This window comes from Cucurbita maxima, unplaced genomic scaffold, assembly GCF_002738345.1.
Source record: "Cucurbita maxima cultivar Rimu unplaced genomic scaffold, Cmax_1.0 Cma_Scf00091, whole genome shotgun sequence".
Classification (NCBI taxonomy): Eukaryota; Viridiplantae; Streptophyta; class Magnoliopsida; order Cucurbitales; family Cucurbitaceae; genus Cucurbita; species Cucurbita maxima.
The window spans coordinates 118279-146112 of record NW_019272107.1 but is presented as its reverse complement, the minus strand read 5'-3'; the positions used below and the strand labels follow the sequence as shown (position 1 = coordinate 146112).

The 27834-nt window shown below is 36.7% G+C and overlaps 4 protein-coding genes, 3 long non-coding RNA genes and 1 pseudogene across 7 annotated transcripts; 7 read left to right on the top strand and 1 right to left on the bottom strand.

Moving 5' to 3' along the window:
* Positions 1-16: 16 nt before the first annotated feature.
* Positions 17-990, top strand: LOC111472889. The gene is made up of 2 exons (XM_023118488.1): positions 17-195; positions 310-990. The coding sequence occupies exons 1-2, from the start codon at positions 181-183 to the stop codon at positions 901-903; spliced, it is 609 nt and encodes a 202-aa protein (XP_022974256.1). The 5' UTR covers positions 17-180; the 3' UTR covers positions 904-990.
* Positions 991-1874: 884 nt separating this feature from the next.
* LOC111472894 lies at positions 1875-2967 on the top strand. The gene is made up of 2 exons (XR_002715504.1): positions 1875-1968; positions 2702-2967. It is a non-coding gene; the product is annotated as an uncharacterized LOC111472894 (long non-coding RNA).
* A 1479-nt stretch (positions 2968-4446) lies between these two features.
* On the top strand, positions 4447-6756 carry LOC111472875 (protein IQ-DOMAIN 1-like). The gene is made up of 5 exons (XM_023118468.1): positions 4447-4753; positions 4817-5068; positions 5147-5392; positions 5482-5628; positions 5702-6756. Exons 1-5 carry the CDS (start codon positions 4673-4675, stop codon positions 6476-6478), a joined length of 1503 nt encoding a protein of 500 aa, XP_022974236.1. The 5' UTR covers positions 4447-4672; the 3' UTR covers positions 6479-6756.
* Positions 6757-12904: 6148 nt separating this feature from the next.
* Positions 12905-15798, top strand: LOC111472893 (annotated as a pseudogene).
* Positions 15799-18937: 3139 nt separating this feature from the next.
* On the top strand, positions 18938-19912 carry LOC111472881 (uclacyanin-3-like). The gene is made up of 2 exons (XM_023118477.1): positions 18938-19220; positions 19302-19912. The coding sequence occupies exons 1-2, from the start codon at positions 19064-19066 to the stop codon at positions 19685-19687; spliced, it is 543 nt and encodes a 180-aa protein (XP_022974245.1). The 5' UTR covers positions 18938-19063; the 3' UTR covers positions 19688-19912.
* Positions 19913-20374: 462 nt separating this feature from the next.
* Positions 20375-25467, top strand: LOC111472883 (protein mago nashi homolog). The gene is made up of 3 exons (XM_023118480.1): positions 20375-20763; positions 24779-24955; positions 25111-25467. The coding sequence occupies exons 1-3, from the start codon at positions 20542-20544 to the stop codon at positions 25168-25170; spliced, it is 459 nt and encodes a 152-aa protein (XP_022974248.1). The 5' UTR covers positions 20375-20541; the 3' UTR covers positions 25171-25467.
* Positions 20837-21986, bottom strand: LOC111472897. Its single transcript, XR_002715507.1, has 2 exons — positions 21918-21986; positions 20837-21850 (listed from the first exon to the last, which is right to left on the bottom strand). It is a non-coding gene; the product is annotated as an uncharacterized LOC111472897 (long non-coding RNA).
* LOC111472896 lies at positions 21945-22715 on the top strand. The gene is made up of 3 exons (XR_002715506.1): positions 21945-22039; positions 22107-22468; positions 22536-22715. It is a non-coding gene; the product is annotated as an uncharacterized LOC111472896 (long non-coding RNA).
* Positions 25468-27834: the final 2367 nt, after the last annotated feature.

The following is a 27834-nucleotide window of genomic DNA, read 5'->3' as shown; positions in this document are numbered from 1 at the left end:
TTTGGAGAGTAAATTAAAAGAGATGAAACAAATAGTGTTCATAATTCTGTAGAATATCGAGAACAATGTTGCGTTGTTCTGTTCATTAAAAAGGAGTCTGTAAAAGACAAAAAGCTAAGGCCATCGGGCCGCGGGGCCATCGCCATCATCATCATCTCCTGGACTGCTCACTGCCCATATATGAGGATTCAGGAGGTATTGTTTATTTAGAAAGCAAAGGATTCTTGCGCTCTGTTCTTTTCCATCGAACATATTCCCTTCTTTTTCTTCTTCTTATGCACATTTTAATTCTCTGTTGCTATGTTCTAGCTTCCGGATATGGGAAATTGCGTGTTGAAAGTCGCCGGAGAAAGGGTCGATGTGGTGAAAGTGGTGACTGTCGACGGCGGAATTATGGAGCTTTATGCGCCGATTACGGCGGAGTGCATAACAGGGGAATATCCCGGCCACGCGATTTTTAAGAGCCGAAGTATATTCTCGGAGCCCCTTCTTCATAAGGATGAGCTTCACGAGGGTCAAGTCTATTACCTTCTCCCGCTTAACCCATACAAGCCCTCTGCCAAAATCGAGGCGGACGCGCCCAGCGTTGTTTCCACGCCGTATCGGATGTCGACGTGCGAGTCGCAGAATGCGGTTGCGAAGAAGCGGGCGGCGGAGGCGGAGGCGGAGGTGTTTCCGAAGTATAGTAGTACGGGGGTTTGGAAGGTGAAGCTGGTGATATGCCCGGAACAGCTGTCGGAGATTTTGAAGCAGGGTAATCGTACGGAGGAGTTGATTGAGAACGTGAGGACGGTGGCTAAGTGTGGAAACGGCGTCGGATCGGCTGCCAGCTCCGATCATTCCAGTGTGGCAGGGAGCTGGAAGGGATCCGCCATGGATAAGCTCCAGTATGGGTTGAAATAATATATATATATATATATATATATATATCTATACATATATGTTTGTCCTTTTTTTCCCTTCTTTGTATCATATTAACAATGGCTGCACGCATAAATTAAAATTACGCGTTTGTCCTTTTTTTCCCTTCTTTGTATCATATTAACAATGGCTGCACGCATAAATTAAAATTACGCACAATCTCTTGGGCTAGGATTAGTTAATCAAGCAATCAGCAATTCCCGTTTGCTTTCAAACGTTTTACTGGTCTCAGCAATCTCTATCGAGCATTTGCTCTATTAAAAATCATGGGTCTCTGTAACAATATGATATTGTCTATGTATTTTTTATTTATAATTTGCTAAGTTTTTTTTTGGCCGTGGTAAAAGGCTTTGCATATTTAATACAGTTTTTGGAAGAGAGCAGGAGCAGTGGACCTCCAAGGCTTTCTGGTGCAGAAAGAACAATGACAATCTGAAAAGGCCATGGCAGGAGAAAATCAAGTGTCTATCAATTTTGGAATCTGGTCCAATTCTATGCCACTAATAATTTAATTTAAGGCCGCTCTGGTCCAATTTTCCTCTCCTCCTTGCATCTTATCCCAAGCATTCAAGATCATTCAAGATCGTAGATGTTGGAGCGCCCGTTCACGATCAAAATATGTCTGAGACAAACAATGTGAACCCATACTAAAGTTTCAATCAATTCTTGCTAATATCCACGCCTAGAAATTAAGAACATAATTATGTGACCTAAATAAGATGTTCAAATAAGAACGCTGATAAACTATTCATCCCAAAAGGCCTCTCCTCCTTGCAGACGAAGCACCAAGTCTCTCCTTTGCCATAGCTTCTCTCTCCTCCATCACGTGTCTTATTTTGTGTATGAGAGAGGCTTGCTTTAAAATGGAATCCTAATATCACACCTTCTCTTTGTCGTGATCTTTGACAATAGAAATCTAACTTGATTCGGTGACAATTTGGTTCTCAACGTGATTCTTTAAATACATCTTTTTTCTCTCTCAAACGTACAATCAGATAGCTTCCGAGCTTATTTTCGAGGTTGATTTTTCATGCTCTCCTTAATAAGGTATTTGATATTTGAGTATTCCATCTTCAAAAACTTACTACATCTTCTAATTTTATTTTTTTTAGACATATAAGTAAATGGGCTTCACTTGTTGGATTTGAACTTTGGGAAGACATTCTAATTTTTTAGCCATTTAAATTTAGTTTTAACACATATAAATTGATGTTTTTTAAAAAAATAAAATAAAATCTTAGAAAATGTATATTCTTATAAAAAGAAGAAATTAATATAATTTTTAATAAAAAGTTCGAAAAGTCCACCAAAAAAGAAATGAGAATATGATTGATAAAGGTTGTACCCAAGTAAAGATGACGTTTGTATGAGGGTAAGGATTCCTAACTTGACACCCAATTCGACTCATTAATTTTATTTATGTATTTTAGTAAATACTGTCAATAAAATTTAAAAAAAAATAGAAAATATAATTTTTAATTTTTAATTCAATTATTTTCTTTTATGGTACACCAAATTTAACGGCAAAAGAAAAGAAAGAGATCAAAAAAATAAAATAATAATAAAATGACTTCCATATTAAGTATTTAGATGTATAGGCTGATGGTTAATAATAGATATATATATATATACACACTTTTATATCCATTATATGCATTATCAAAATAATAATGATGATAATAATAATAATAATAATAACCCTAAATTGATTTTATCTCACAATTACATGCATCTGATATCACCAATTTCTTCTTGTTCATCCCTCCTCCTCCTCCAAAAGGAAGTTGCCGCCACGAAAATGCAAAGGGCTGCCGTCGGTGGTTGTACATCACCTGCGTATGAACTGTTCTTTCCGCGAATAATTGGTTAGTTCTTGATTTTGGATTCAAAATAACGTTAATACTCACTTATAAATGTAAACACAGTAACATGAATATCGATGTTGGAGGTTCGATGTGTTAATCAACCAAGCTTAATGTTTTTGGTTTTCTAAATATGGTTATGTATGTATGTATGTTATTATATGATTGTATGTTGATTGCTTTTTGGCTTTATTGTTCATAAAAAGATTATAGGTTTTGAGGTGATTGCTGATAATTATTTTTGTGGTAAAAGATACATATTGGGTGTATCAGGAAGCCAACCACTAGTGGTCACTGAAGAGTGATTGCTTAATATGGTTTTTGGTGGTAGATGGAGGAGAACATATCAGTTTTATAAGAGTGTGAAAACTCCCCAATTAGGTACGTTTTAAAAATATTGAGAGAAAGTCCTAAAAGAAAAGCCCAAAGAATAAAACGTGTATAATCATTCCATTATATAATTTTATTATATAGATTTATCTACCATTATAGTTTTTTCAAATATGATTTTGACACCGTTATAGTAACATTGTTTCGATTTCCTATTCGATTTTAATTAACCGACCAAGTTATATATTATTTTTTAGATTAAGAGACTTATAAAAAAATTGAATTTTAAATTGACCCATTAAAGATTAAAATTAAACATTATTGGATTATTATTTTTTAAATTTTAAAGTTGGAGCGTTTTTTTTTTAAAAAAATAGACTAAATAAATGGTTAAAATCTCAACCATACAAAAAGAAAATAGCCTAAATAAAATTTGATATTAGAATTCATAATTAAATATGATTTAGTTATTTGAAGGTGAAGACCTCATAGGAATTCGGTCTACTAACTAAGGAGAAGATCATAAGTGTATAAGTAAGAGACACTATCTCGAGGTTCAATAGTGTATTTATTTGAGAGGAGGATTATTGGAGTCTCACATTGATTAATTAAAAGAAGATGATGAGTATATAAATAAATGACACTATCTTTAATTACTTTGCTTATTTTAATGTTCTAGAGGACGACAAGAAAGATTCGATGATGTATTTTGTTTGTTTGGGAACTGAAAACTTATAATTAAAGTAAACTATAGAGTGAAGAGTGCAAGATGACGGGTTACATTAAGAAACGTTGTTGAAAAGGAGGAACAGCGTGGTCCGACACCACAGGTGAACCAACACTCTCCCTGTGTCAGTAGCACGTGACAGCACGACATGAGCCTTGTTTTTTTTTCAAGTAAGATTTCGAGAAACAGGGGAGCTGGCGCTGCCTTTTATCCATCCATCCACTCATTTTTTATTACTTTTTTTTTTTCTTCTTTTTTTGGGGCTTTGGGGCTGCGGAAAAAGCAAGCAATGGCGCTGGCAATGGCGCTGGCATTGGCGCTGGCGTTGGCGTACCCCTCCCCCACTCCCCCTTTACCCTCCGCACGGCGGGGCAATCGTAACGCAACGCAACGCAACGCAACGCAACGCAACGCCTGGACTTGAATGGAATGGCGTTGAATCCTTTGTATTATTAAATGTCCACGGCCCCTTTCTTGGGTCCTTTCGGTTCGTCCCACTGACAACCCTATGCGCCATTATTGCTGTTTTTGTCCCCAATCTCCTTCCACTCTTATTATTCATTCATCTATCCAACTAATTAATTTATTTAATATCCCTGCAAAAGAAAAAAAACACTAAAAGACTAAAAGTAAAAAAGGGTACAGATTCCTATTCTTCACTATCCAATGGGTTGAATTCGAGATTATCTCTGGGTGGCCTGGATGGAATCACAGCTGCATTGCTTACTGGTTTCTCTGTTCTTGAATCATGAACCATCTCTCTCTGTTTTCCCCTCCCTGCTAGTGCTGTTCTTGTAAATGCAGCGCCCTCCTCTGTTTTTCATTTTCTTTTATGGGTAAGAAGGGAGGCTCCTCCTGGTTGACTGCTGTCAAAAGGGCTTTTAGATCTCCTTCCAAGGATGAAGACGACAAGGTCTGAGCTTTTCATTTTCTCTCTGTTCTTACCCTTTTGATCTCACCTTCGTTTCCTCTGCAGAAAAGAGAGAAGCGGAGATGGATTTTCAGGCGATCCACCAATCTACACGACACGGATACTCACCAAACGCCGTCGGCTACGGAACATGCATCTTCCGAGGCAGCGCTTGCGGTTGCGGTGGCTACTGCTGAAGCTGCTGTCGCCACTGCTCAAGCGGCTGTGGAGATTGCTCGCCTCCCTACTAGGCCTTCCAATCACGCTAGATATCACTATGCTGCGATTGTTATTCAGACCGCTTTTAGAGGATACTTGGTATGCTAATGAAGTACTGTAAATCTCTGTTCTTTTTGGGTTGAGCTGGGTGTGAGTTACTCTAATTGAATTTTACAGGCAAGGAGGGCTCTGCGTGCGCTGAAGGGGTTGGTGAAGTTGCAGGCTTTGGTGAGGGGTCACAACGTGAGAAAGCAGGCGAAGATGACCCTTCGTTGCATGCAAGCTCTGGTTCGAGTGCAAGCCCGTGTGCTCGATCAGCGGATGAGACTCTCCCATGACGGCAGTAGAAAATCCACCTTCAGCGACACAAATAGCGTCCTTGGATCGCGTTATCTCCAAAACTTCTCTGATAGAAAATCCATTGTGAGTGAAATCCGATAAGGGTTTTCTTTGTTTTCTGTTCTTGATTTGAAATTAAGAAACTTGAATGAAAATGGTGTCCTGTCGTGCAGTCTCAGTCTAGGGAGGGAAGTAGCACTGTCACAGACGATTGGGATGAACGGCCCCACTCTGTTGAAGAAGTGAAAGCTATGCTTCAACACAGAAAAGAGATCGCCCTGAAGCGTGATCGAAATCTCTCCCACGCCTTCTCCCAACAGGTTCATCTCTTTCTCTATCTCTTGCTGCTCTGTTTTGGTGCTCTGTTTTGAGGGGTCTGTTCTGTTTTTTCAGATATGGCGGAGAGGTCGAAGTCCATCCATGGGAAGCGGAGATGATTTAGAAGAAAGACCCAAATGGCTGGATCAATGGAATTCAAGGAAGCCATTGGAAAACAGGGGAAGAGCTTCAACTGATCAAAGAGACCCCATCAAAACAGTGGAAATCGACACCTTCCAGCCCTACTCTCACCGGAGAACGGTTCAGAATCAACAAAGAACAAATCCACATTCCGGCAGCTCGCCACTCCACCGGTCGCAACAAAGCATACCCTGTTTCCACCACTCACCAGCCACGCCGTCCCCATCTAAAACAAGACCTCTGCTAGTCCGGTCCGCAAGCCCACGTATCATCAGAGACGACAAAAGCGAAAACACATCCCAAACACCAAGCTTAAGGTCAAACTATTACTACAGTGGCAATTTACTTCAACAAAGTAGAACAGCAGCAAGTAGCAGCTATAGCCAAGCCAATTGTTTGCCGAATTACATGGCAGCCACAGAGTCCGCAAAGGCACGATTACGGTCACATAGCGCGCCGAGACAACGGCCATCAACGCCGGAGAGGGAGAGAGGAGTTGGGTCAGCAAAAAAACGGCTATCATTCCCAGTTCCTGACCCAAATGGGTATGGCGTTTACGAGCGAAATTTGAAAAGTCCAAGCTTCAAGAGCGTAAGCGGGACGTACTTTGGGATGGAACAGCAATCCAACTATTCATCATGCTGCACCGACAGCCTCGGCGGCGAGATTTCCCCTTCTTCAACGACGGATCTAAGAAGATGGCTAAGGTGATTCATTCACTGACAAATTCATGAGTTCCCCCTAAAATTACAGTCTAACCCCAAAAATAGAGAGTTGGTATTATGTTTAGGCTAGAACAGAGAGAGGCAGAGATTGAATTGCAAAAAGTTTGTTTGACCAGAAGGGATTATGGGTTTTGAAGTTTAGGTATTACTGGAAGAGATTTTTGTATTTGGTCTGACAAAAACAACCTGGTGTGTGTGGTTTGATGATGTTTGTATTGTAATGTTACAATAATAATGTTTGAAGTGAGTAATGTTTGTTGTGTTTGTTTGTGTTGTCTTCTTTCATTTTGCTTTTGAGTTTTTCAATGCTAACAAACTATGACCATGCAACTCCAGCAGCATTCTTATCATGCATTGGAGTGTAGCGCCCATTAGTGATAATCTTGATGCAAAAATGGGAGGAAGGACAAAATATGTTAAAATGACTTGTATTAGTTTGCACGGTAATTTTCACTCTTGGAGTACTTTAATATATACCAAATGAGTTTGGTTAGCAAAATATTTTGGACCAATTCAAAATTTCAAATTAGTTTGGTTGATAACGCAAATAGTTCGAACAGAGTTCACAATTCAACGAAACCTTAAATAATTTTGGGTTGGATTAGATTATATACTTTCATCGACTTTAAATACAATCATTAAATATTAAAATAATCTATATCTGACTCGACTTTGTATATAAAAAGTAATGGGAAAGTGTTTAGAAATTTGAAAAGGAAGGTTATTCAAATATCATGAGGGGAGGACATTCAAAAAGGTGGTCGGTCCTTGGACATATACTTTTGATAGTCTGGATAATGAACTCATATTTGAGTATCATTTGGAGACGTCGAAACAATGAATATGATTAGATAATAGATTCAAAAGCAATATCAATATCCTTAAATTTGTAGAAATTTTCTTTTTATTGTTAGTATACGAAAATAAATAATTTCTCCACCGACCCAGATAAGTTAAAGTTTAAAGTTAATTGTGTATTGAGGATATTGAAATTTATTATAAGAGTACTTTTAATTATTTAAAAAAAAATTGATATTAATGAATTGGTAATATATAGGTGAGTGTTGTGCATATGATGTGTTTGACTGAAAGGCAGGTTTTGAAAGCTGAAAAAGGGTGAGGCCCCATGGAAGGAGGCAGGCAACCCATGTGCTTGAGTTCTGTCTCCAAGGCCAAAGCACCCACCCTCCTCCATATCATCTTTAACAAATTATTGAACCACTACAATCATATATTATATTAGCACTTTAATCAATTTTTGTGAGCTATATGGCATGAGGACGACTACTCGTGTGAGCGAGGGCCCAGAATAATTGCAGTCTAATGGGAGTGCTTATAGAACTGGATGACTCAAATAATTAAGACTGTCTGATCCAAATTGTTAGAGTTTGATTAGGTTGAATTTTTTTCTTTTCGTGTTTAAGTTGCGTTTAAATTTTTTAAAAATAAAAAATTTAGTTGGGTATGTAAGTTGGAATTTTCTTAAATGTGGTTCACAACTTGGAAGGCCCCATAACGTAAAAATTATAAAGGAGGAGATGACCTGATCGTCGTACTATAATTAACCACCTACGTGGTCTCCTCCTCTCATTTAAATAAGGTCAGGATTAAAGAGTTATTAGAGTCCCCCTAATCATGTACATAAGGTTTTATAAGGTTTACATGTTTCAAGGCTCTACTCCAATTCTATCGATTCATGATTATAGAGATTACTATTGCACGCTTGTTCATTGGGGCCAAACCCCTAATAGTCCCCACAGAGTACAAATCATCATAGCTATTCTAAATATGTTATACAAACGTTCGACAATCGTTGAGTTCACGATTAGCAGTTAGATGGTGAACCCTTAATCGTTTTTGTATAACAATGTAAACATATCATCAACAAAGACATAATATGATAATCTAATCATGGACACCTAGTTATACTTTCGATTTCGTTCAATGTTGAATTTGGATCATTAGAATCCCAAAACTAAATATACATTGAGTCAACGTGACTTTCCTCGTTCAATTTAGTTCATTTCAATCCTAAACTTTCACATAATACATGCTCCAACACATACTACAACAAATTCTTATTCCAAATTTCTTATATGTTACTTGATTTTGGTACTACTTTTTCGTTGGTTCATATCCTTGACATGCTCCAAATTCGAGAACCAATTTGATTAAACCAAGCTGGTCGGTCCAACTGAGTTGGTCATCTTTAACCTTCAGCAGTTAGTTGTCGCGTACGTGGTTCAAAACATTTTTTTTTTGTATAAATATAATTTTATTTTTATAAAATATATTAAAGACAAAGAGAAAGGAAAGACTCAGATGAATTAAAGTTTACGAACACAAAGAAGAAAGAAAAAACCTATCTTGATGCCTTTTCTCCGATTTAACTAAGGAGACTTTCTCCTTAGGTTCCCCGACCTGAAGCTTGACCTTCTCTTACAGTTCCATTTGATATTGAGAAAGTGGCGGCCCACAAGAGACTCTCCAATAGTACCCTGCGGGGCCGGACTGTTCAATCAAGTTCGTTCAGTAGTGATTGAATTTACCGAACCGAACCCAACCAACAAATTACCTCAAATTCGAGTTCTGGAGGACTGTGTTTGATTGGGTACTGGGCTTGCTTGCCATAGGCTCAGAATTCCCTCTATGAACAAGAAGTATTAATAATTTATTCTAAATTTGTGAATGATCTCTTAAATTATTTTCTTAAAATTATATTTTGTTTGGAAAGTCTACATTTTTTTCAATCTTTTAAAATTTTTTTTTAGAGGATTCTTATTCAAATGTGATCTTAATTCATTCATATATTTCTCTTTTACTCGGATACCACAAATATATATGATTTTATGAGTTCTCAAACTCGACATTTTAATCTTGAAAGTTTAAGAACATGTACTACAACAAATAATGGATACAATAGTTTACGAAAATGCTATCATAGACCTTTTCAAACACAGTTGAAGTTAAACTGATATGGAAAATCAACCCAAGGGAAAGTATGGAACGGATTACCTTGATGATCAAGATCAAGAGNTCAAAACATTTTTTTTTTTTTTTTTTGTATAAATATAATTTTATTTTTATAAAATATATTAAAGAATAAGAGAAAGGAAAGACTCAGATGAATTAAAGTTTACGAACACAAAGAAGAAGGAAAAAACCTATCTTGATGCCTTTTCTCCGATTTGACTAAGGAGAAAGAATCCATAGGTTCTCCGACCTGGAGCTTGACCTTCTCTTACAGTTCCATTTGATATTGAGAAAGTGGCGGGCCACAAGAGACTCTCCAATAGTACCCTGCGAGGCCGGACTGTTCAATCAAGTTCGTTCAGTAGTGATTGAGTTTACTTCGTTCAAGAACCGAACCGAACCCAACCAACAAATTACCTCAAATTCGAGTTCTGGAGGACTGTGTTTGATTGGGTACTGGGCTTGCTTGCCATAGGCTCAGAATTCCCTCTATGAACAAGAAGTATTAATAATTTATTCTAAATTTGTGAAAGATCTCTTAAATTATTTTCTTAAAATTATATTTTGTTTGGAAAGTTCACTTTTTTTTCAATCTTTTAAAGATTTTTTAGATGGTTCTTATTCAAATGTGATCTCAATTCATTCATGTATTCATCTTTTACTCGGATGCCACAAATATATATGATTTTATGAGTTCTCAAACTCGACATTTTAATTTTGAAAGTTCAAGAACATGTACTCCAACAAATAATGGATACAATAGTTTACGAAAATGCTATCATAGACCTTTTCAAACACAGTTGAAGTTAAACTGATATGGAAAATCAACCCAAGGGAAAGTATGGAACGGATTACATTGATGATCAAGATCAAGAGTAAAGAAAACTCGTTTCTAAACTCGTGATTCGAATCACTCCACAAGAGGTTTGATGAATACCACTTGAATGACTCTACATGCAAGTTCTAAACACAAAAATTTGCAAAGAAAGTTTAGCTCTCAACAAAGCTAAAATAGAAATTCTATTCTTAATTCCAAAATCTGATGTCTAATCAAAGAATATAGCCCTTACAACCTTAACCTATGGATATATAACTTCCAAATTAAATGGGCTAGTAAATGAAAAATACCCATAACCTCCATATTAAAATGGCTGGCTAGTTAATGTAGAAATATAGTAATCTATGTGGGTTACAATATAACCTTAACTCCTATATTTAAAACTAGCTTAAATATGACAAACAAATATTTAAACTATAATTAAATAATGCAATTAATAAAATGTGCTTATTGACTCATCGTTGGACTAGTTTCATAAATTCAGTGGAGTTCATTAAATGCAACTTAAAGTGCATTTAATTCATCTCTTTTTTGAAGCTCAACTTTGCACAACATATAAGGGAGGTCTCCAGCGTCTTCTAGAATTTCTTTTGATGAACTCACCATAGCTTGAATATAACTGTATAAGGTTTGTTGTAGCTTCTTAGCTCTCGTCCTTGTAATTGGACCTTCAGATATGAAAATTCTTTGGTCGTGGTTCATATCATAAACTTTAAAAAAGTTTGATGAAAGTAAAAAGCAAACTATAAAATGAATTAATATCACAACTTGAAACAAAATGTACCACAACACAAGTACCCACTACCAATCAAGATTTGACTTCTCCTTCTCTTAATAGCCAAACGTTTGTGAGTAATAATAAATCCTAGAAAAGTAAACCTAATAATTAATTTCATAAATATGAGAAATTAATATAAATANAACACAAGAATTTGCAAAGAAAGTTTAGCTCTCAACAAAGCTAAAATAGAAATTCTATTCTTAATTCCAAAATCTGATGTCTAATCAAAGAAAAGAAGGCTTTATATAGCCCTTACAACCTTAACTTACGGATATAACTCCCAAATTAAATGGGCTAGTAAATGAAAAATACCCATAACCTCCATATTAAAATGGCTAGTTAATGGTGGAATATAGTAACCCATGTGGGTTACAATATAACCTTAACTCCTATATTTAAAACTAGCTTAAATATGACAAACAAATATTTAAACTATAATAAAATAATGTAATTAATAAAATGTGCTTATTGACTCATCCTTGGACTAGTTTCATAAATTCAGTGGAGTTCATTAAATGCAACTTAAAGTGCATTTAATTCATCTCTTTCTTGAAGCTCAACTTTGCACAACATATAAGGGAGGTCTCCAGCGTCTTCTAGAATTTCTTTTGATGAGCTCATCATAGCTTGAATATAACTGTATAAGGTTTGTTGTAGCTTCTTAGCTCTCGTCCTTGTAATTGGACCTTCAAGTATGAAAATTCCTTGTTCGTGGTTCATATCATAAACTTTAAAAAAGATGAAAGTAAAAAGCAAACTATAAAATGAATTAATATCACAACTTGAAACAAAATGTACCACAACGCAAGTACCCACTACCAATCAAGATTTGACTTCTCCTTCTCTTAATAGCCAAACGTTTGTGAATAATAATAAATCCTAGAAAAGTAAACCTAATAATTAATTTCATAAATATGAGAAATTAATATAAATAGATAATAAGGAAATAAATGATGTGTTGTGACTTATAAATATTTGATATTTGAATTTTATAAGATTTTGGTTATTAATGTAATATGTATGGTGAAAAGAACAATATTTTTTAAAATAATTAAAAAAAAGAATAACTCGACAACCTAAACTAAAAAATAAAGGGTTGAACGGGTAGTAAACTCTATTCAAATTTTTTAATCATAGTCCTCCGAGTGCCACGATCGTGAAATACGAGGGAATCAAATTGAAAAAGAAAATCAAATTCTCTCGAGAATTTTCTCTCCATCTCAAAAAAAAAAAAAAGTGTGAAATTTCACGAGATGGAGAACGAAATGATCAGAAGTGGCTTATCCATTTCCATACCGTAGATTATAGATGTCCATTTTATCTACGGGGACCCACCTCGAATGGGGAGGAGATTTTCCGTTTAGACGAGGAATGAGGGAGGGAGTGGACAACATTTTTTTCCCGTTAGATAAATAGGGCCGATGAAGTTATCCTACCTTGTCCCGCCCAATTCTCTGTCTCACACACACACATGCAGATACACACATGGTAATATTTAAACTAAAGACAACGTTGTAATTTTTTTAGTTTTGTAATATTAAAATTTAAATTATTACAAAAATAAGTTGATAGGAGGTTTTAGGATTCATTAGAATTATTTTAGATTATATTAAAAATTAATTTTTTTTTGGAAGAAATGGTAAAAATTATCAAACCCAATTACAACAAAAATAAATTGAGAAAGTTTTTGAAGAAGGGGTCGAAATGGTGACCGCGAAGGCTTCTCTATTCAAGTCACCTAAGTACTTCCGACATAGATGTTAATAAGAATGCCATAATGAAACCAAGGTGGAGTAGGTTAGGATGTAGATTGATTGTACCACAAGGTATGCATCATTCATTTGTTATTTTGAATACAAGCCAACAAAACCAATGCAATCATTCCTACAAAAATTACATTATTATATATAGAAGGGGCCGCCCAAACTGACCACTATGCGGTCGTCTCATGCCTTCCGGTTCACTACCCTCATCTTGTTTTTAGTTCTTCTTGTGTCAGTGTCCGAGTCTACTCCGCCGGAGGACCCTATCAAATGCCGATCCCCAAACGCCAACTGCACCATTACAAACGCCTACGCCACCTTCCCAGATCGGGACATCTGCCTGGTGGGAGAGGTGAAGTACCCAACCACAGAGGCGGAGATGATCTCCGCGGTGGCGGCGGCCACGAGGGCCATGAGGAAAATTAAGGTGGGCACTCGATTTTATCATAGCATTCCGAAGCTGGCATGCCCGGATGGGGTTGATGGGGTGGTGATAAGCACCAAGTTCCTGAACTGGGTTTTGAAGGTAGATGGGGAGGGCATGAGTATAACCGTGGAGGGTGGAGTGACGGTGAGGGAGATCATAGAGGTGGCTGCGGCGGCTGGGCTTGCGTTGCCGCATGCGCCTTATTGGTGAGGCCTCACAATTGGTGGGCTGCTGAGTACGGGGGCACATGGCAGCTCGTTGTGGGGCGAAGGGAGTGCTGTTCATGATTACGTTGTGGGGATGAAAATGGTGAGTCCTGGAGGAGCCCAAGATGGGTACGCCAAAGTTCGGAGGCTTGTTGATGGCGATCAACACCTCAACGCTGCCAAAGTTTCATTGGGAGTTCTTGGAATTATTACACAGGTGACGATCCTCTTCTTCTTAGATCATCAAAAATTCATTAATAAAACTTAACAAAGTTCACAAATTACTAATAATTTTATTCGAATCTAACGATAAGGATATAAAACATGGTATTATTAAAACTTGTGAAAACTCTGGTAACTAGGTAGAGTTTCTACCCCTATAGAATACTGCATATATTTGGCAATATTAATTGATGAGTATTGCGTGTGTAGTTCACTCTGAAATTGCAGCCCATGTTCAAGCGATCCATCACCTATTTTGAAAGGGATGACACTGATTTGAGCGATGAAGTGATTAGCTTCGGTAGAAGCTACGAGTTCGCAGACATGACTTGGTATCCAAGCCAGCGAAAAGTTGTGTATCGCAGAGACACCCGCGTTTCATCCAATACATCCGGCAATGGCTTGTATGATTTTATTCCATTTTGTCCCACACCCTCAGCCGGCTTGGCCATTGTTCGTGCCTCAAGTTAGTGTGAATCTACGTGTTATAAGTTGTCATGAAAAATACGTTTATGTCATTTATTTTAATTCATAACTCTCATTTCTTCGGTTCATATTCTCATTTATTTGATTCATCTATCGTTATTTGTGATAAGTTCAGCCGTAGATTGTTATAGCAGAGAACATAAACAATTGGATCTACTGTTTTATTAATTCTAAGTCTGATATTGAATATCCTTTACAAAAATATAGAAACCACAAATAACCTAAAGTAGATGAACATAAAAATATCAACAGAAAAATCTCAAAGAGTCCAAAGAATAGCATTCCTAAAGACTAGAACTATATTTGAAACAGGAGTTGACTAGACCAATAACTCCTAACCATTTGATTCATTTATGGTTTATTTGGTTCATAACTCTTGTTTATTTGGTTCATAATTCTCATTTATTTGGTTTATCTTCCATTTTAATACATGAATCATCTTAATTCATATATGAGCCTTAATGTTCTTTGTTCCATGTATGAGAATTAGTATTACTATATATGTTTATATAAAGGCTCATCTATTATTGTTTTAAGCTTTGGAGTCACTGTAATTTTGTATTTAATTATAGACAATTAGGAGAAACTTTGTTGAGAGACTTTGTATTAGGGTTGTTAGGAGGAAGTCCTACATTGGCTAATTTAGGGAATGATCATGACTTCATAAATAACAATTCTCTCGAACAAAACTATGAGAGCTTATGTTTAAAATGGACAATGTCATACCATTGTGGAGAGGCGTTATTCCTAACACTTTGTAGTGTGAGAGATATACTTTGGTTGCTACACGCTCTCACTATCAGCTTACGGATTAACCAACGATGGTAAGAACACACACCAAAGACCATTACAAAATTCTCTTAATTAACCGCATGCAATTATTTGAATAGGTATCACATTTCTCAAATATCCAGTCATCGGGTATAACAATCGGCTTCAATCCTCTGGATCTTGCCTAGACAGTGTCAATGATCTTAGAATCACAGCATGCCCTTGGGAGCCATCGATAAAAGGGGAGTTTTTCCACGAAATAGGTATCAGCATTGACTTAAAAGTGGTGAAAGGTTTCATAGAAGACGTGAGAAAGCTTGGTGAGTTAGAGCCCATGGCGTTTTGTGGCCTTGAGCTCTACAATGGCATATTGATGCGCTATGTCAAAGCCTCCACAGCCTACTTGGGGAAGGAAGAAGATGGCATCAACTTTGACTTCACATATTATAGGAGCAAAGACCCAATGAGTCCAAGGCTTTTTGAAGACGTGCTTGAAGAGGTGGAACAAATGGCGTTGTTCAAATATGGAGGTATTCCGCATTGGGGGAAGAACAGGAACATTGCATTTCTTGAAGCGATTGGGAAGTACAGAAATAGAGAAGGGTTCTTGAAGATTAAGAATGAATATGATCCGTATGGGCTGTTCTCAAATGAATGGACCAATCAAATTCTTGGAGTGGAAGGAACTGTGAGCATAGATAAAGATGGGTGTGCCTTGGAAGGATTGTGTTTATGCTCTAAAGATAGTCATTGTGCCCCAAGTAAGGGCTACTTTTGTAGGGCTGGCAGAATTTATAAGGAAGCTAGAGTTTGTTCTTATATAGGATTCAAACCTTAGCCAACTTCAATATTTCTCTGTATTTGTTTGCCATTTCAGGCTTGACTACGTCGTGGGCTGTTTTGACGCCATAAAAATTTTCGGGGATCATTTGAACTATTGTCTGGAGCTATCTAAGCTATTGACATGCTCCTCCCATCAAGCTATCTCCAATCTAGGCTTTCGTCGTAATCGATGATATATGAGTTACGATGATGTATGAGTTATGATGCTCGATGTGCGTAGTATATATATTTCGATGAATGACGTATTTGATATGCTTGATGCACTTTATGACAATATGATGAGTATGATGATTGCGTGACGTTTACCTTAATATGATGATGTTTTCCATATTGAACATGCTATATGATGATGAGTGTCATATTGTATCATGTTGTTAGATCGACATAGGACACAACCCCAAGAGCATGAAAATGATATTAATATAAATATCCACGAGTATGTGTTACCTAGAATAACAAAGAGATGAGACTAGAGGGTTGTGTCAGAAGAGACATTATGATGGATTTAGAGTGACCTCATGCATATTGTATGTTCATAAGCATAGGGCTACTTCCCCTGGAGATGATGAGTGCGGACGCACACAATATGATGATGAGTGCGAATGCGCACAGATGAGGGTGTTCATAAGACACATTACACTATGGGGTTCTGCTGACCTCCGGACATCGCTACAGATTAGCTTAACCAGAGGGTCCAAGGGGTGTGCGAGCGCCCTGGGGATTCACACTCGCACATGTGAATCGTGTGTAAGGAAGTACTACACATCCAATTTATCCGAGACTGGAGGCCACCCTTAAGATGATTAGAGATAGGTCCCTAAATCATGATGACATGTGTTTGCATTTGCATGGCCCCGTATAGTGGGGCCACTTACGGAGTATTCTTTGAAATACTCAAGCGGTGTGCCACATTATTTTTCAGTTAAAGGCAAGACACACTTGTACGGAGGACGGCGACATTGCAAGCAAAGACTGTGGCACGTGCACAGGGTAGACTAATATTTAAATTTCTAGTCTTAAGTTAGAATATATTGTTTTTCACTTCATTATTTTAAATTATTTTGTATTTTTTTATATATTTTCTCTAAGTTGTAGTATTTCGTATTTAAACACGTAAGACCATGACTGTGCTTTCCAGAGAAGAAGTTGTTTTAAACGTTTTTCGAAGTTTGCGTTATAAATGATGTTCATGTAAGAGTTATATTTCCGCATTATAAATGAGCATGAGACAGTTGTAACGACTCCGAGTATGTGAAAATTTAGGGTCGTTACATTTTCTGTCTATAAATAACGTGAAATGGACAATTTAAGTGATTTCTAGTTGCTATGAGCACTGTGTTGCAATATTTTATGTATAACACACGTGAAAGTTGTTTGAAAAGGATTTCACTCAAGAGAGTGCTAAATTGGGGTTGGGATTTTTTTTTTTTTTTTTTTTTTGGGAATATATTAAAATAAAAATCTTATTGGATGTAAGTAATTTCTTGGTTCGGTAAGCATATTGAACAAATATAAGAACACTTAGAAGGTGTTTAAAAATGTCTTGTTTTTGTTGAGACGAACATTTTTTGAAAATTTATTTTATAACATATCCGTTCTTCGTAAGATAGACGTTTTTAAGTGATTTTTTTATTACTATGGGCACATTGAACACATAGTTGATTGTTGAGATATTTTTTTGATCGCATATGTTAAAGTTGTTTGAAAACGACTTAACTAGAGAATACACTATATTGAGAGGGGAGAGGGCTAAGAAACTTAAGAAGAAAAGACTTATGCTCGGATCTTTTTGCTTATAGCATGTGATCTTGTTTGAAAATGACTTATTCTCGCAGACATCTATAACATTTTTTTTGTCTTTTGATACTGTATCAAAGGGACAATTTAGAAGATCTTTGTTGCTATAAGCACATTGAAAGAATACACGACTATGCTCGGATATTTTGCTTATAACATGTGTGAAAGCCGTTGGTATTTTTAGGATGAATGAAACAAATTTGAAAAGTTCACATATTTTGTGTAGGTGAGAATTGCATTATATATTTTGTATACATGTTAGTAGGAGTACATTGAACAAGTTGTGGTTGAGACAATAGGGGACAATATCCGATAGCGGTGCGCTTGAGCTATTACAAATGATATCAAAGCCAAACTCCAGGCAGTGTGTCAGGGAGGACGCTAAATTTCTAACGGGGTGGATTGTGAGATGACACATCAGTTGGAGAGGGGAACAAAACATTCCTTATAAGGGTATGAAAATCTATCTCTAATAGACCGTTTTAAAATCGTGAGACTGACAGGAATACATAATGAACCAAAGTGAACAATATCTATTCGTATTGGATTTGAACGGTTGCATTTATACTTGAGCTAACATATCATATGATAAAAAGTTTATATCTGAGCACTCGTTTCAACACATTAATTCCATCTATGTTTCATCGCATTTACATTACTTTCACTATATTTCACATAAATTTTCATCATTTTACGTGTTCAATTTAGTTACCTAAACATTAAAGGATAGTCTATATCATATTAAATTATTCAATAACACGGGTTACTATATCCATAAACTAAAATATCTAACGATCAAATAACATTTCCGAGTATAAATATAAAACATATAAATATCATGTATGAGTTTAAATATAATTTATAAGTTCTACACCAACTACATCCATCCATTCCTACAGTTCAAATTGAACTTCTCTATCTCTACCTAACCTCCCATACATATAATATAATCTATTGACCCAAAGCATAAAGCAAACCAAACCAATCCCACATGGGTCAATAATAGCATTCCCTAAGCTAACTAACCCTTCCATTATCATGTGTTAGGTGGGAGCCATTAGAATATGAAGCATCTTAGATCATTCTAGTCGTCTACTTATTCTTATCTCCCAAATAAACAAATATTGGTCCTCTTAATTTAACAAAAGTTAGCAGCCACTGAGTTATTATTGGATATAATATCCATATGGTCGCCGCCACGAAATTATGTCCTGCTCAAATGGCAAATGCATTAGGTGGAATAGTAAGGAAAATACAACCAAGAACACTCCATGTCAAATCATGACACTTTCTGTTATTCTTTCTTTTTTAGTTACAGACTTTATTGACTTTACCCAGAAGCAGAGGAAAAAGAATTTTGAAAATTTTTAAGCTTTATTCTATATAAACACTCGATATCAGCGTCGTCGTTGTTTCAAAGCTCTGATTGTCTCTGTTTCTGTAACGTCGAAGTAGGCTGTGAAAATGGTGATGAAAGTGGCGGTTGTTTTTGTTTTTCTTGTCGCTGTGCGTGCGGTTTATGGTGCTGATATCGTTGTTGGCGGCGATTCTGGGTGGAATCAGGGGTTTGATTATGGTACCTGGGCTGCAGGGCAAGTCTTCAAAGTTGGCGACTCGTTGGGTAATTATTTGAATTATGAATAGAATGGAAATTGTGGCGTAATTGGATTTGGGTTTTGTTTAACGTTTGTGAAAATTGCAGTGTTCAATTATGGTGGGAGTCACTCAGTGGCGGAGGTGAATGAGGCGAGCTACAAGGCGTGTTCGTCGACCTCGGTGATTAGATCTCACACTGGCGGAAGCACGTCGATTCCTCTGTCTGCGACAGGGCCAAGGTACTTCCTCTGTCCAACACTGGGTCACTGTTCCAGCGGCATGAAGCTTCAGATCAATGTTGTGGCTGCCAACGCCACCCCAACCCCACCGGGGACCACCCCACCGGCTAACACCCCACCGGCTGACACCCCACCGGCTGACACCCCCCCGTCGCCTCCGTCTCCAAGCGCAGGCTCCTCTGGTTTTATCAGTCTCAACCAGTTGATCTTTGGGGCTTCCATTGCCTGCTTCACCGCCCTGTTTGTTCTATGAGCGTGAGCGGCTTGGGAAGATGCAGTGCTTGCCTTTCTTTCTTCAATAATTTGTGATCCCTGTTAGTTTTTGTTATCTATTTGGTTGGATTCATGTTGCTTATATTCACCCAAGAGTTCCATAAGAACACACCAACTCACCTCACTTATGGTGTAAAAGAGGTGTTCGTCTTATGATCTCTTTTCTTCCCGTGTTTCATATTCTCATATAAATTAAATTTTTATATTATATTTCATTCTTTCTACTAGAACTAAAACTACCTAAAATCTCACTCAAACTTACCAATTACCTTATGCCAACATAAAAACAGACATTTTTATCGAGTTTAGTTGGGTTAAATTGAAAAAATGGTTTGAACAAACTTAAAATAATTATATGTTTAGTTGGATTTATGATCGGAAAAATTTGAAAGAGGTTTAGGTTAGGTTGATTTTTTTAAAAAATTATATTAAAAAAAATTCTACAGCAAGTCATAACGCATCAGTAACATCTGTTATTAACCCTATTTTGAGATAATCGGATTGGTTAGGTTACCCGACCAAAAAATGTCACATCGAATTTTTTTTTAGTTTTTGAGAAATTTAATCCAATTCAAATTAAAAAAATAAAAATAAAAAAAATAAAATTACTAGTTTTTATTTTCGGCATGCGGTCCAGTTCCTAAATATAAACTCTTGCAAGAAAGAAGCCCAGTAATGCGTAGCTGGGTTGATGGGCCGACCGAAGTCAAAGACAACTTAGGGGCTCTTCCCGATCGACTTCTTCAAATCCTAAGGTTGAGCTCTTCACGTCTCCAGAATTTTTAGTCGCAGAGCCGGCGGGAGAGGAAGGAAGAACGGTGCAAGGCGAGTGCAATGTCGGGCGAGGATTTGGAGAATGGAGAGTTTTACTTGAGATATTATGTGGGGCACAAAGGCAAATTTGGACACGAATTCTTGGAGTTCGAATTCCGACCCGATGGCAAGCTTCGCTACGCTAACAATTCCAACTACAAGAACGACACCATGATTCGCAAGGAAGTCTACCTCACCCCTGCTGTCCTCCGGGAGTGCCGTCGAATCATCTCCGACAGCGAGGTCAGGATCTTACTGTCGATGTTCTTTCCTTCTATCTCTCTAGGGTTTCTTCTTGCATCGCCGTTTTCTGTCTTTTTTATTTATTTATTTTTTCGATTCTTCAATTGGGTTTTGTTACTGTTTTCTCGTTTACCTTCGAAATACATTTCCTTATCCCTGGGATTTTTATTATAAAAAAAATCATCCCTTCAAGAAAAAGTTTAAATGGTTTGCTGGACTTTTGAAAGTATTCAACCTGGATAGCTGCATCTTTACTTTTCTTATATAATGTGGATGTGTAGGGGTTTTTTTCCTTAATGTACCACTTCATTGATCTGATTCGGAATGACGGAAAATCAAAATCGAGTTGTATGTCTTATTTAGGAATTCCTGATTTGTTCTAAAATATGGCACCTTCATGCTTTGGATCCTAACATTTTTGGAATGATATTCTGCTAAAAATACATATTTTAGATGTTCATTAGGAGTGGCTTCAATGGTAGTTTTCAAGCAGGAAGTCCGTATTTGAACAGGAACAAATTCACGCGTGATGGTGGAATTTACCTGTTCTATTCTATGTTTATATCTTGTAACTGATCTTCGAGGCTATTACTATAATTTTTAATTGAAAACAAAACTTGCATGAAGTATAGTCTTATTAGTACTTGACCAAATAACTCTGGCTTGCCATTTGAATGGTGATGACCCCAAAGAAGATGAGTAAGACCTCTGTCACTATTATTGTTTTGGAATGTTGGATTAATTAAGAAGTATTCTCAACACTTGTCTGCGAAGGAACTGTGAATAAGTGAAGAGTTTCGACAAAGAGAACATTAACTAAGCCAGGGGGTAAAAAGTAGTTTGGCAACCTTCTTCTTCTTCTTCTTCTTTTATTTTTCATTTTTTATTCTTTTTCAAAGTTTGTTGTCGTGTAGGTACTTACTGGTTCTGTGCAAGCACCCGAAGTGAAAACCTTACCCTTTTAGGACCTTTTGCTTTCCAGATAGCTTTGACTACTTTAGCATCAAGGGGGTAAATCCACCTCTATAGCCTGCCCAGTGCTATCTGAAGCTGACATTTTAGAGACAGAATGTTGGTTGACGGCAACCTCTTGGAGACAGAATGTTACCATTCAATAGTCTCAAAGTCATTGGGGTTTAGAATAGTCTGGCAACCTCTTGGAGACAGAATGTTACCATTCAATAGTCTCAAAGTCATTGGGGTTTAGAATAGTCTCATAGTCATTGGGGTTTAGAATAGTCTTATTGTCATTGTGGTTTAGAATAGTCTCATGGTAGTTTGGTTTTCTTCTGAACCTAGGATTCTAAGGTCAGCATTCCTCTGATCAACGTAGATTACTAAAGGTTTGGTTTTCTTCTGAACCTAGGATTCTAAGGTCAGCATTCCTCTGATCAACGTAGATTACTAAAGAACCCATTGGAATCAACCACTTCACTCCAACTCTTGGGGAAATAGGAGCTAAGTATCCTCCCCAAAAAAAATTCTATCGTCTTTACCATCAATACATTTATCCATTTTTTAACCTGTAAAGAACATTTATCTATTGAGGGCCAATATCTTCTAGAACTTGAAGCACTTACAGGACGGTTTGTTGAGGCAACCTCTTGGAGATAAAGCGACAGTGATACCCACTCAATAGTCTCAAAGTCATTGGTTTAGATTACTCTCAAGTCATTTGGTTTTCTTCTAAGCCTAGGATTCTAAGGTCAGCATTCCTCAGATCAACATAGATTAATAAAGAAGCCGTTTTCTTCTAAGCCTAGGATTCTAAGGTCAGCATTCCTCAGATCAACATAGATTAATAAAGAAGCCATTGCAATCAGCAACTTCACTCCAACTTCTAGAGAAATATCATGGAGCTAAGGAACCTCCAGAAAAATGATTCTATTGTCTTTATCATCAAAAAATTTATCCATTTTTTGCACCTATAATGAATGTTTAGAAATTGCGAGCCAAGGGCTTCTAGAGCTTGAAGCAATCCATTTTTTGCACCTATAATGAATGTTTAGAAATTGCGAGCCAAGGGCTTCTAGAGCTTGAAGCACTTACAGGTCGCATCATCCAACCACTGGGGTACTTGGTGCATTTCCTATTTATGATTTTCCTCCATGGTACATATCAAGTAGGGCAAATTCTTCTTTGTATTGCTTCAAATACTATTCACTGATTCCTCACCTTTTTCTTGTTACTCTTTTCACCCAATTTTCATCTAAGGCAAAGAGATAATCCCAATTTAAAAGGTTGCAGCCACCATCATGTTGAGTTCCTTTTCATCAGAAATTGCAAATCAAGATTTCCTTTCTTTTGACCACCTTTGGAAGAATTTAAAAAATTAGATAGTGTAGTATATTGGACAACAGACAACACAACATTTGCAAGGCAAGTTACCACAATTATGCAGTAAGAAGCTTCTTTAATTAGAATGGCACAACACAACATTTGCAAGGCAAGTTACCACAATTATGCAGTAAGAAGCTTCTTTAATTAGAATGGCAGCTACTTTCTTTCACTGGTTTCCTAAGTTGATATTTCCAGGTTAATGTTTTGTTGCTGCGTCTCCATGTTTGGATTGATTTTTCACAAGTTTCTTATTGATTTTAAGATGGATAATGATTAATTTTTCTAAGTTAACCTTCGTGCCGAAAAGAAAGTTTCTTATTGATTTTAAGATGGATAATGATTAATTTTTCTAAGTTAACCTTCGTGCCGAAAAGAAAGTTAAACTTAATGAGATTGTTGAGCATGATAGCATTGTTGCTTGAAAACGGAGCATGTCATTCACAAGTCAAAGATAAATGATCTGAACAATGTCATTACCAACAAAAAATCTTTAGATGCTATCATCTTGGGAGCCTTTGTCAAGTGAACTATTTAAAGTATCCACCTCTTAGGCAAAGAGGAAGGAAAAGGGGTCACCTTACTTCAGATGTCTTGAAACTTTAATTTAAAACCTCTCAACTTTCCATTACAAAAGATCAGAAAGGTCCTGGCATGCCATTAGAACATTCTCTTTGATGTTTCTCCAAGATTTCTTCAAGATTTCACTTCAGCAGCCATCCTGGCTGGAAAATTTTCAAGGCCAAAACTATTAAGTGCAGCTTTGCTTCCTTCCTCAAAAAAGCCATGGCACTCAAAAGAAAAAAAAAAAAAACCAAAAAACAAAACAAAACAAAAGTGCTCCAAAGCTGAGAGAGATACCCTTTGCTCATTATCATCGAGCATTAGGACAGCTAATTAAATAAGATTTTAGATAGGAGAGATTACTAAAGATATTTGATTGTGACAATCATTGATTTGTAGCCTATATTTTTCAAAATTAGAAGGCATAGGCTCCCATTTCAAATTTCTTGTTTTCAACAGATTGGAAACAATCCACAGTGATGTGAGGCAATCATTTAAATCTTGAAAGATGAAATTCGATATTCCAATTTTCTATTTTTCTATTCGGGGTTAATGAAAAATCAATTGATCTATGTTGTTTGACCAACTGAAATCTCCATTTGACGAAGGTTGATCAATCAAAGAAAGGTCATCGATAAACCTATTGAATCTAAGCCTCTAAGCCTATTTTGTAGGTATTTTTTCCATTTGAAAATCTCTTGTTCTCCATCTAGTAATAATGAAGTCACGACCAATGCACTACATCTTGCACTATAGTTAGAAAGAGCCTCGAGATCATCTCAAAAGAATTTTACCTCATTATATTTGTTAAAAAAATTTCTGGTTCCTCATAGATCTGATCTATTATCCCCTTGTTTGGTGCTATACTGAAGAGAAAGAGATTATTTTACCATTTGGATTTTGAACATCAATTATTTTATTCCTCACTTTCTGAATACAATGGCACAGTCCTGATAAGTTTGAGATGTGATTTCTTTGTTACTCTTGTATTTCCTTTCTTGTTGATGTATTTGATGAAGAATGTTTTGAGATAGTCTGCTTGTCACTTGCCTCTAAATGCTTCATTTTTATCGTGTTTTGAACTTAATTACCTCTCTATATTGCCTGCGTTCAGATTATGAAGGAAGACGATAATAATTGGCCAGAACCAGATCGAGTTGGACGACAGGAGCTTGAGATTGTGATGGGAAATGAACACATCTCCTTCACCACGTCTAAGATTGGATCTCTTGTTGATGTGCAGAGCAGCAAGGATCCTGAAGGTTTGCGGATATTCTATTATCTTGTTCAGGTAAGGCTTAATTTTCGATGTCGATTATTTTTACATGGAAGCTTTTTATCTGCCCCTTTGGTCGTTTTTGTCTCTAGATTCTTGAATATTATATTGAATCCTTTATACTCTCAACACTGTCCAGCTTAATCATACTTGTGTTTCTTTGGCTGTAGGATCTGAAATGCTTTGTATTTTCTCTTATTTCACTCCACTTCAAGATCAAACCAATTTAAAGAAGTGCCAAAACTCCTACTGTGCAATATGAAGAACATGTACTTCTCCCAACGGTGAAATCCTTTTTCTTTTTTGGCTTTTTGGCTTTTGAGAATTCTTTTCTGTATAACAGAAGCCGGGTGGTGTTGAATGGTTGTGTTTGATTTCTTAAAAATGCGCAGAATTTTGGAGATTTATAATGTGTTATTTTTGAGTTCCATTTTCTGGACTTGGACTTGGTGTATGATTATGACGACGACGACGACGATGATCTGTGTTGACATCGATCTTTTATATTGAATTTTGTTGGGGCTGTGTGTATGTTGTGGCATATTGAGATATTATTTCTTAAAACTGGGATTTGAAAAACAGTTCAATTATATGGATGGTGTTTGACTGGAAATCAAATAAACCCAGCTCGCTCTCCTTATTGTATAAAGAATCACGTGATTATTCCATCAGGGTATTTCTTTCTTGATTCGGTTTGTGCTTGAACATAAATATGGATCATCCTGTCCTTCTGTATCACATCCCAATCAGCCAGTATTGTAATATTGAATTAATTAAAAAAAACTGGGAAAGGAAAAAATTCAACTTGAGCTAAATTGAATTAATTAAAAAGAAAATAACAAGAGTAGCCCAGCGTATATGTATCTAATAGTACAATAGGTACACTGTATAGGTAGAGTTAAATGGCTCCAACTATTCCTACAAAACCTCTTAACCCTCCTCCCAACAACCTCAACCCAATATGGTTTCTATTTCTCCCACATATGCGTATGTACGAGCTCACCTGAGGGTTTATATGTGCGTATGTGGGTCTGAGTAGAAAATTACTACACATCCAGTGCTACCCGGAATCGAAGCTTAGATCAAGGTCGTGAAATGATGTTTAATGATAGGTCCAAACATGACTACATATGATTGCATTTCCTAACTCCAGTGGTGGGGTCACTAACTGAGTATGTCTTAAAATATTCAAACCACAAGCTGCTCTTACTTTTCAGGTAAAGCAAGACACGGGATTATGCCTCCACTAGTAGGGATGACGGAAACGCCAACATAGTGGTGATAGGTACCTTATATGCCCTTTGGTATCTTGCCCTAACTTTATTTGATTTGGGGTCTATGCCGTCCTTTATATCTGTTCCATTTGTTAGTCATGCAAGATTCAGATAGAGCCTTTATTACATGTATTGTTTTTTAGTACCACGACAAGGGTAGACTTAATTTCTAGGGATAGTGTGAAGGGTGGCCAAGTATCTGTCTCCGGGCAAGTCCTAAATGAAATGCTGGTAATGATAGACATGATTAGTTTTTATGTAATACTCGAGATAGATTGGTTAGGCTGAGAATCATGTCTGCATATACTATTACATAAAAGAAGTGGTGTTTTTTTTAACATTGTCACAAAACAGCTTTAAGTTCAAGGGTACATGTGCGGGAGTTACCCCAAAAGTAGTGTGTATGATGAAAGTGAAGAGGTTGATTCAGCAGAGAGCTTGGGGTATATTAGCCAGCGTCGTGGGCACAAGGAAGGAAGAAAATCTCTATCACCAGTGTTAGCGGTGAACGAGTTTTCTGATGTGTTCCAGAGGATTTACTAGGAGTACTCCATCCTCAGCAATAGATTTTTGCATAGAGCTTGAACCGGGTATCAATCTTATTTTCAAGGCTTCGTATCGTATGGTACAAGAAGAGTTGAAGAAACTTAAGATACAATTACAAGACTTTTTGGAAAAGAGTTTCATTCATCTCAACATGTCTCTTGGGCTGCACCTATGTTATTTGTAAAGAAGGATGGATCGATGCGTTTTTTGCGTCAATTACAGAGAGTTGAATAAGAAAACAGTGAAGAACAAATACATTCTCTTCCGTATAGAAAAATTGTTTGACCAGAACAAGATACGGTCATTATGTTACTATACATGACACATTATGCCATTAACAATTGAGGTATGCTATGAAAGTAGGGTACTATATTATACACACTACCTTATGTAATAACACGAAAGGATTATGCTATGTATGAACTGAACAAAGATACACATTGCATCATACACACGTCATAATTATAACCGAAGGATACCTAATACATATTGTATACTCACGTGCATCGAGATACTTCTCTATTATGATTAGTATTTGAATATATGTTAAATTGAATAAAACAGTCGTAACGGAACAGTTGAAAGTAGATTAAAAACGATGCATAGGCACATGAAAAATAGGTAGTTTAGGGTTCGGGAGTGAATGACACACTCCAAACCACGTGAAGTGCAGGAGGAGAAAAGAGTGTAATGTTGGAGATAATGCCAAAATGATTGTGTAGAGAGTGTTTGATTAAGAGGAGGGAGAAGGGCGTGGAGTGTTGGGAGCCATGGAAATTACTTATTTTCGAAGCGCAAGACATGAGAGGCAATGAAGAATCTTTTGTAAAATTTTGCAAAAAGGGAAATTTCATCTCTTTCATGCATTTGTTGCTATTAATATTTCAAATGCAACATTTTTAATACTCCATGCGCTGTTTATTTAGAACATCAAAACTTTCCCCATTTACCCATTGGGCCTTCAGTTCTAGTTTGTGTGCTCTGTCACAACCAATATAACATAAACTAATAACAACAGTAATGAAGAACTAAAGCATTTTAGAATTGGAAAACGTGAAAAACATAACCAAGTCG

Coding starts and splice junctions, on each gene's coding strand:
- LOC111472875 (XM_023118468.1), top strand. CDS start 4,673: ATGGGTAAGAAGGGAGGCTCCTCCTGGTTGACTGCTGTCAAAAGGGCT. Junction 5,069..5,146: donor CCGCTTTTAGAGGATACTTG/GTATGCTAATGA, acceptor TGAATTTTACAG/GCAAGGAGGGCTCTGCGTGC. Junction 5,629..5,701: donor CCCACGCCTTCTCCCAACAG/GTTCATCTCTTT, acceptor CTGTTTTTTCAG/ATATGGCGGAGAGGTCGAAG.
- LOC111472881 (XM_023118477.1), top strand. CDS start 19,064: ATGGTGATGAAAGTGGCGGTTGTTTTTGTTTTTCTTGTCGCTGTGCGT. Junction 19,221..19,301: donor CAAAGTTGGCGACTCGTTGG/GTAATTATTTGA, acceptor TGAAAATTGCAG/TGTTCAATTATGGTGGGAGT.
- LOC111472883 (XM_023118480.1), top strand. CDS start 20,542: ATGTCGGGCGAGGATTTGGAGAATGGAGAGTTTTACTTGAGATATTAT. Junction 20,764..24,778: donor GAATCATCTCCGACAGCGAG/GTCAGGATCTTA, acceptor GCCTGCGTTCAG/ATTATGAAGGAAGACGATAA. Junction 24,956..25,110: donor TATTCTATTATCTTGTTCAG/GTAAGGCTTAAT, acceptor CTTTGGCTGTAG/GATCTGAAATGCTTTGTATT.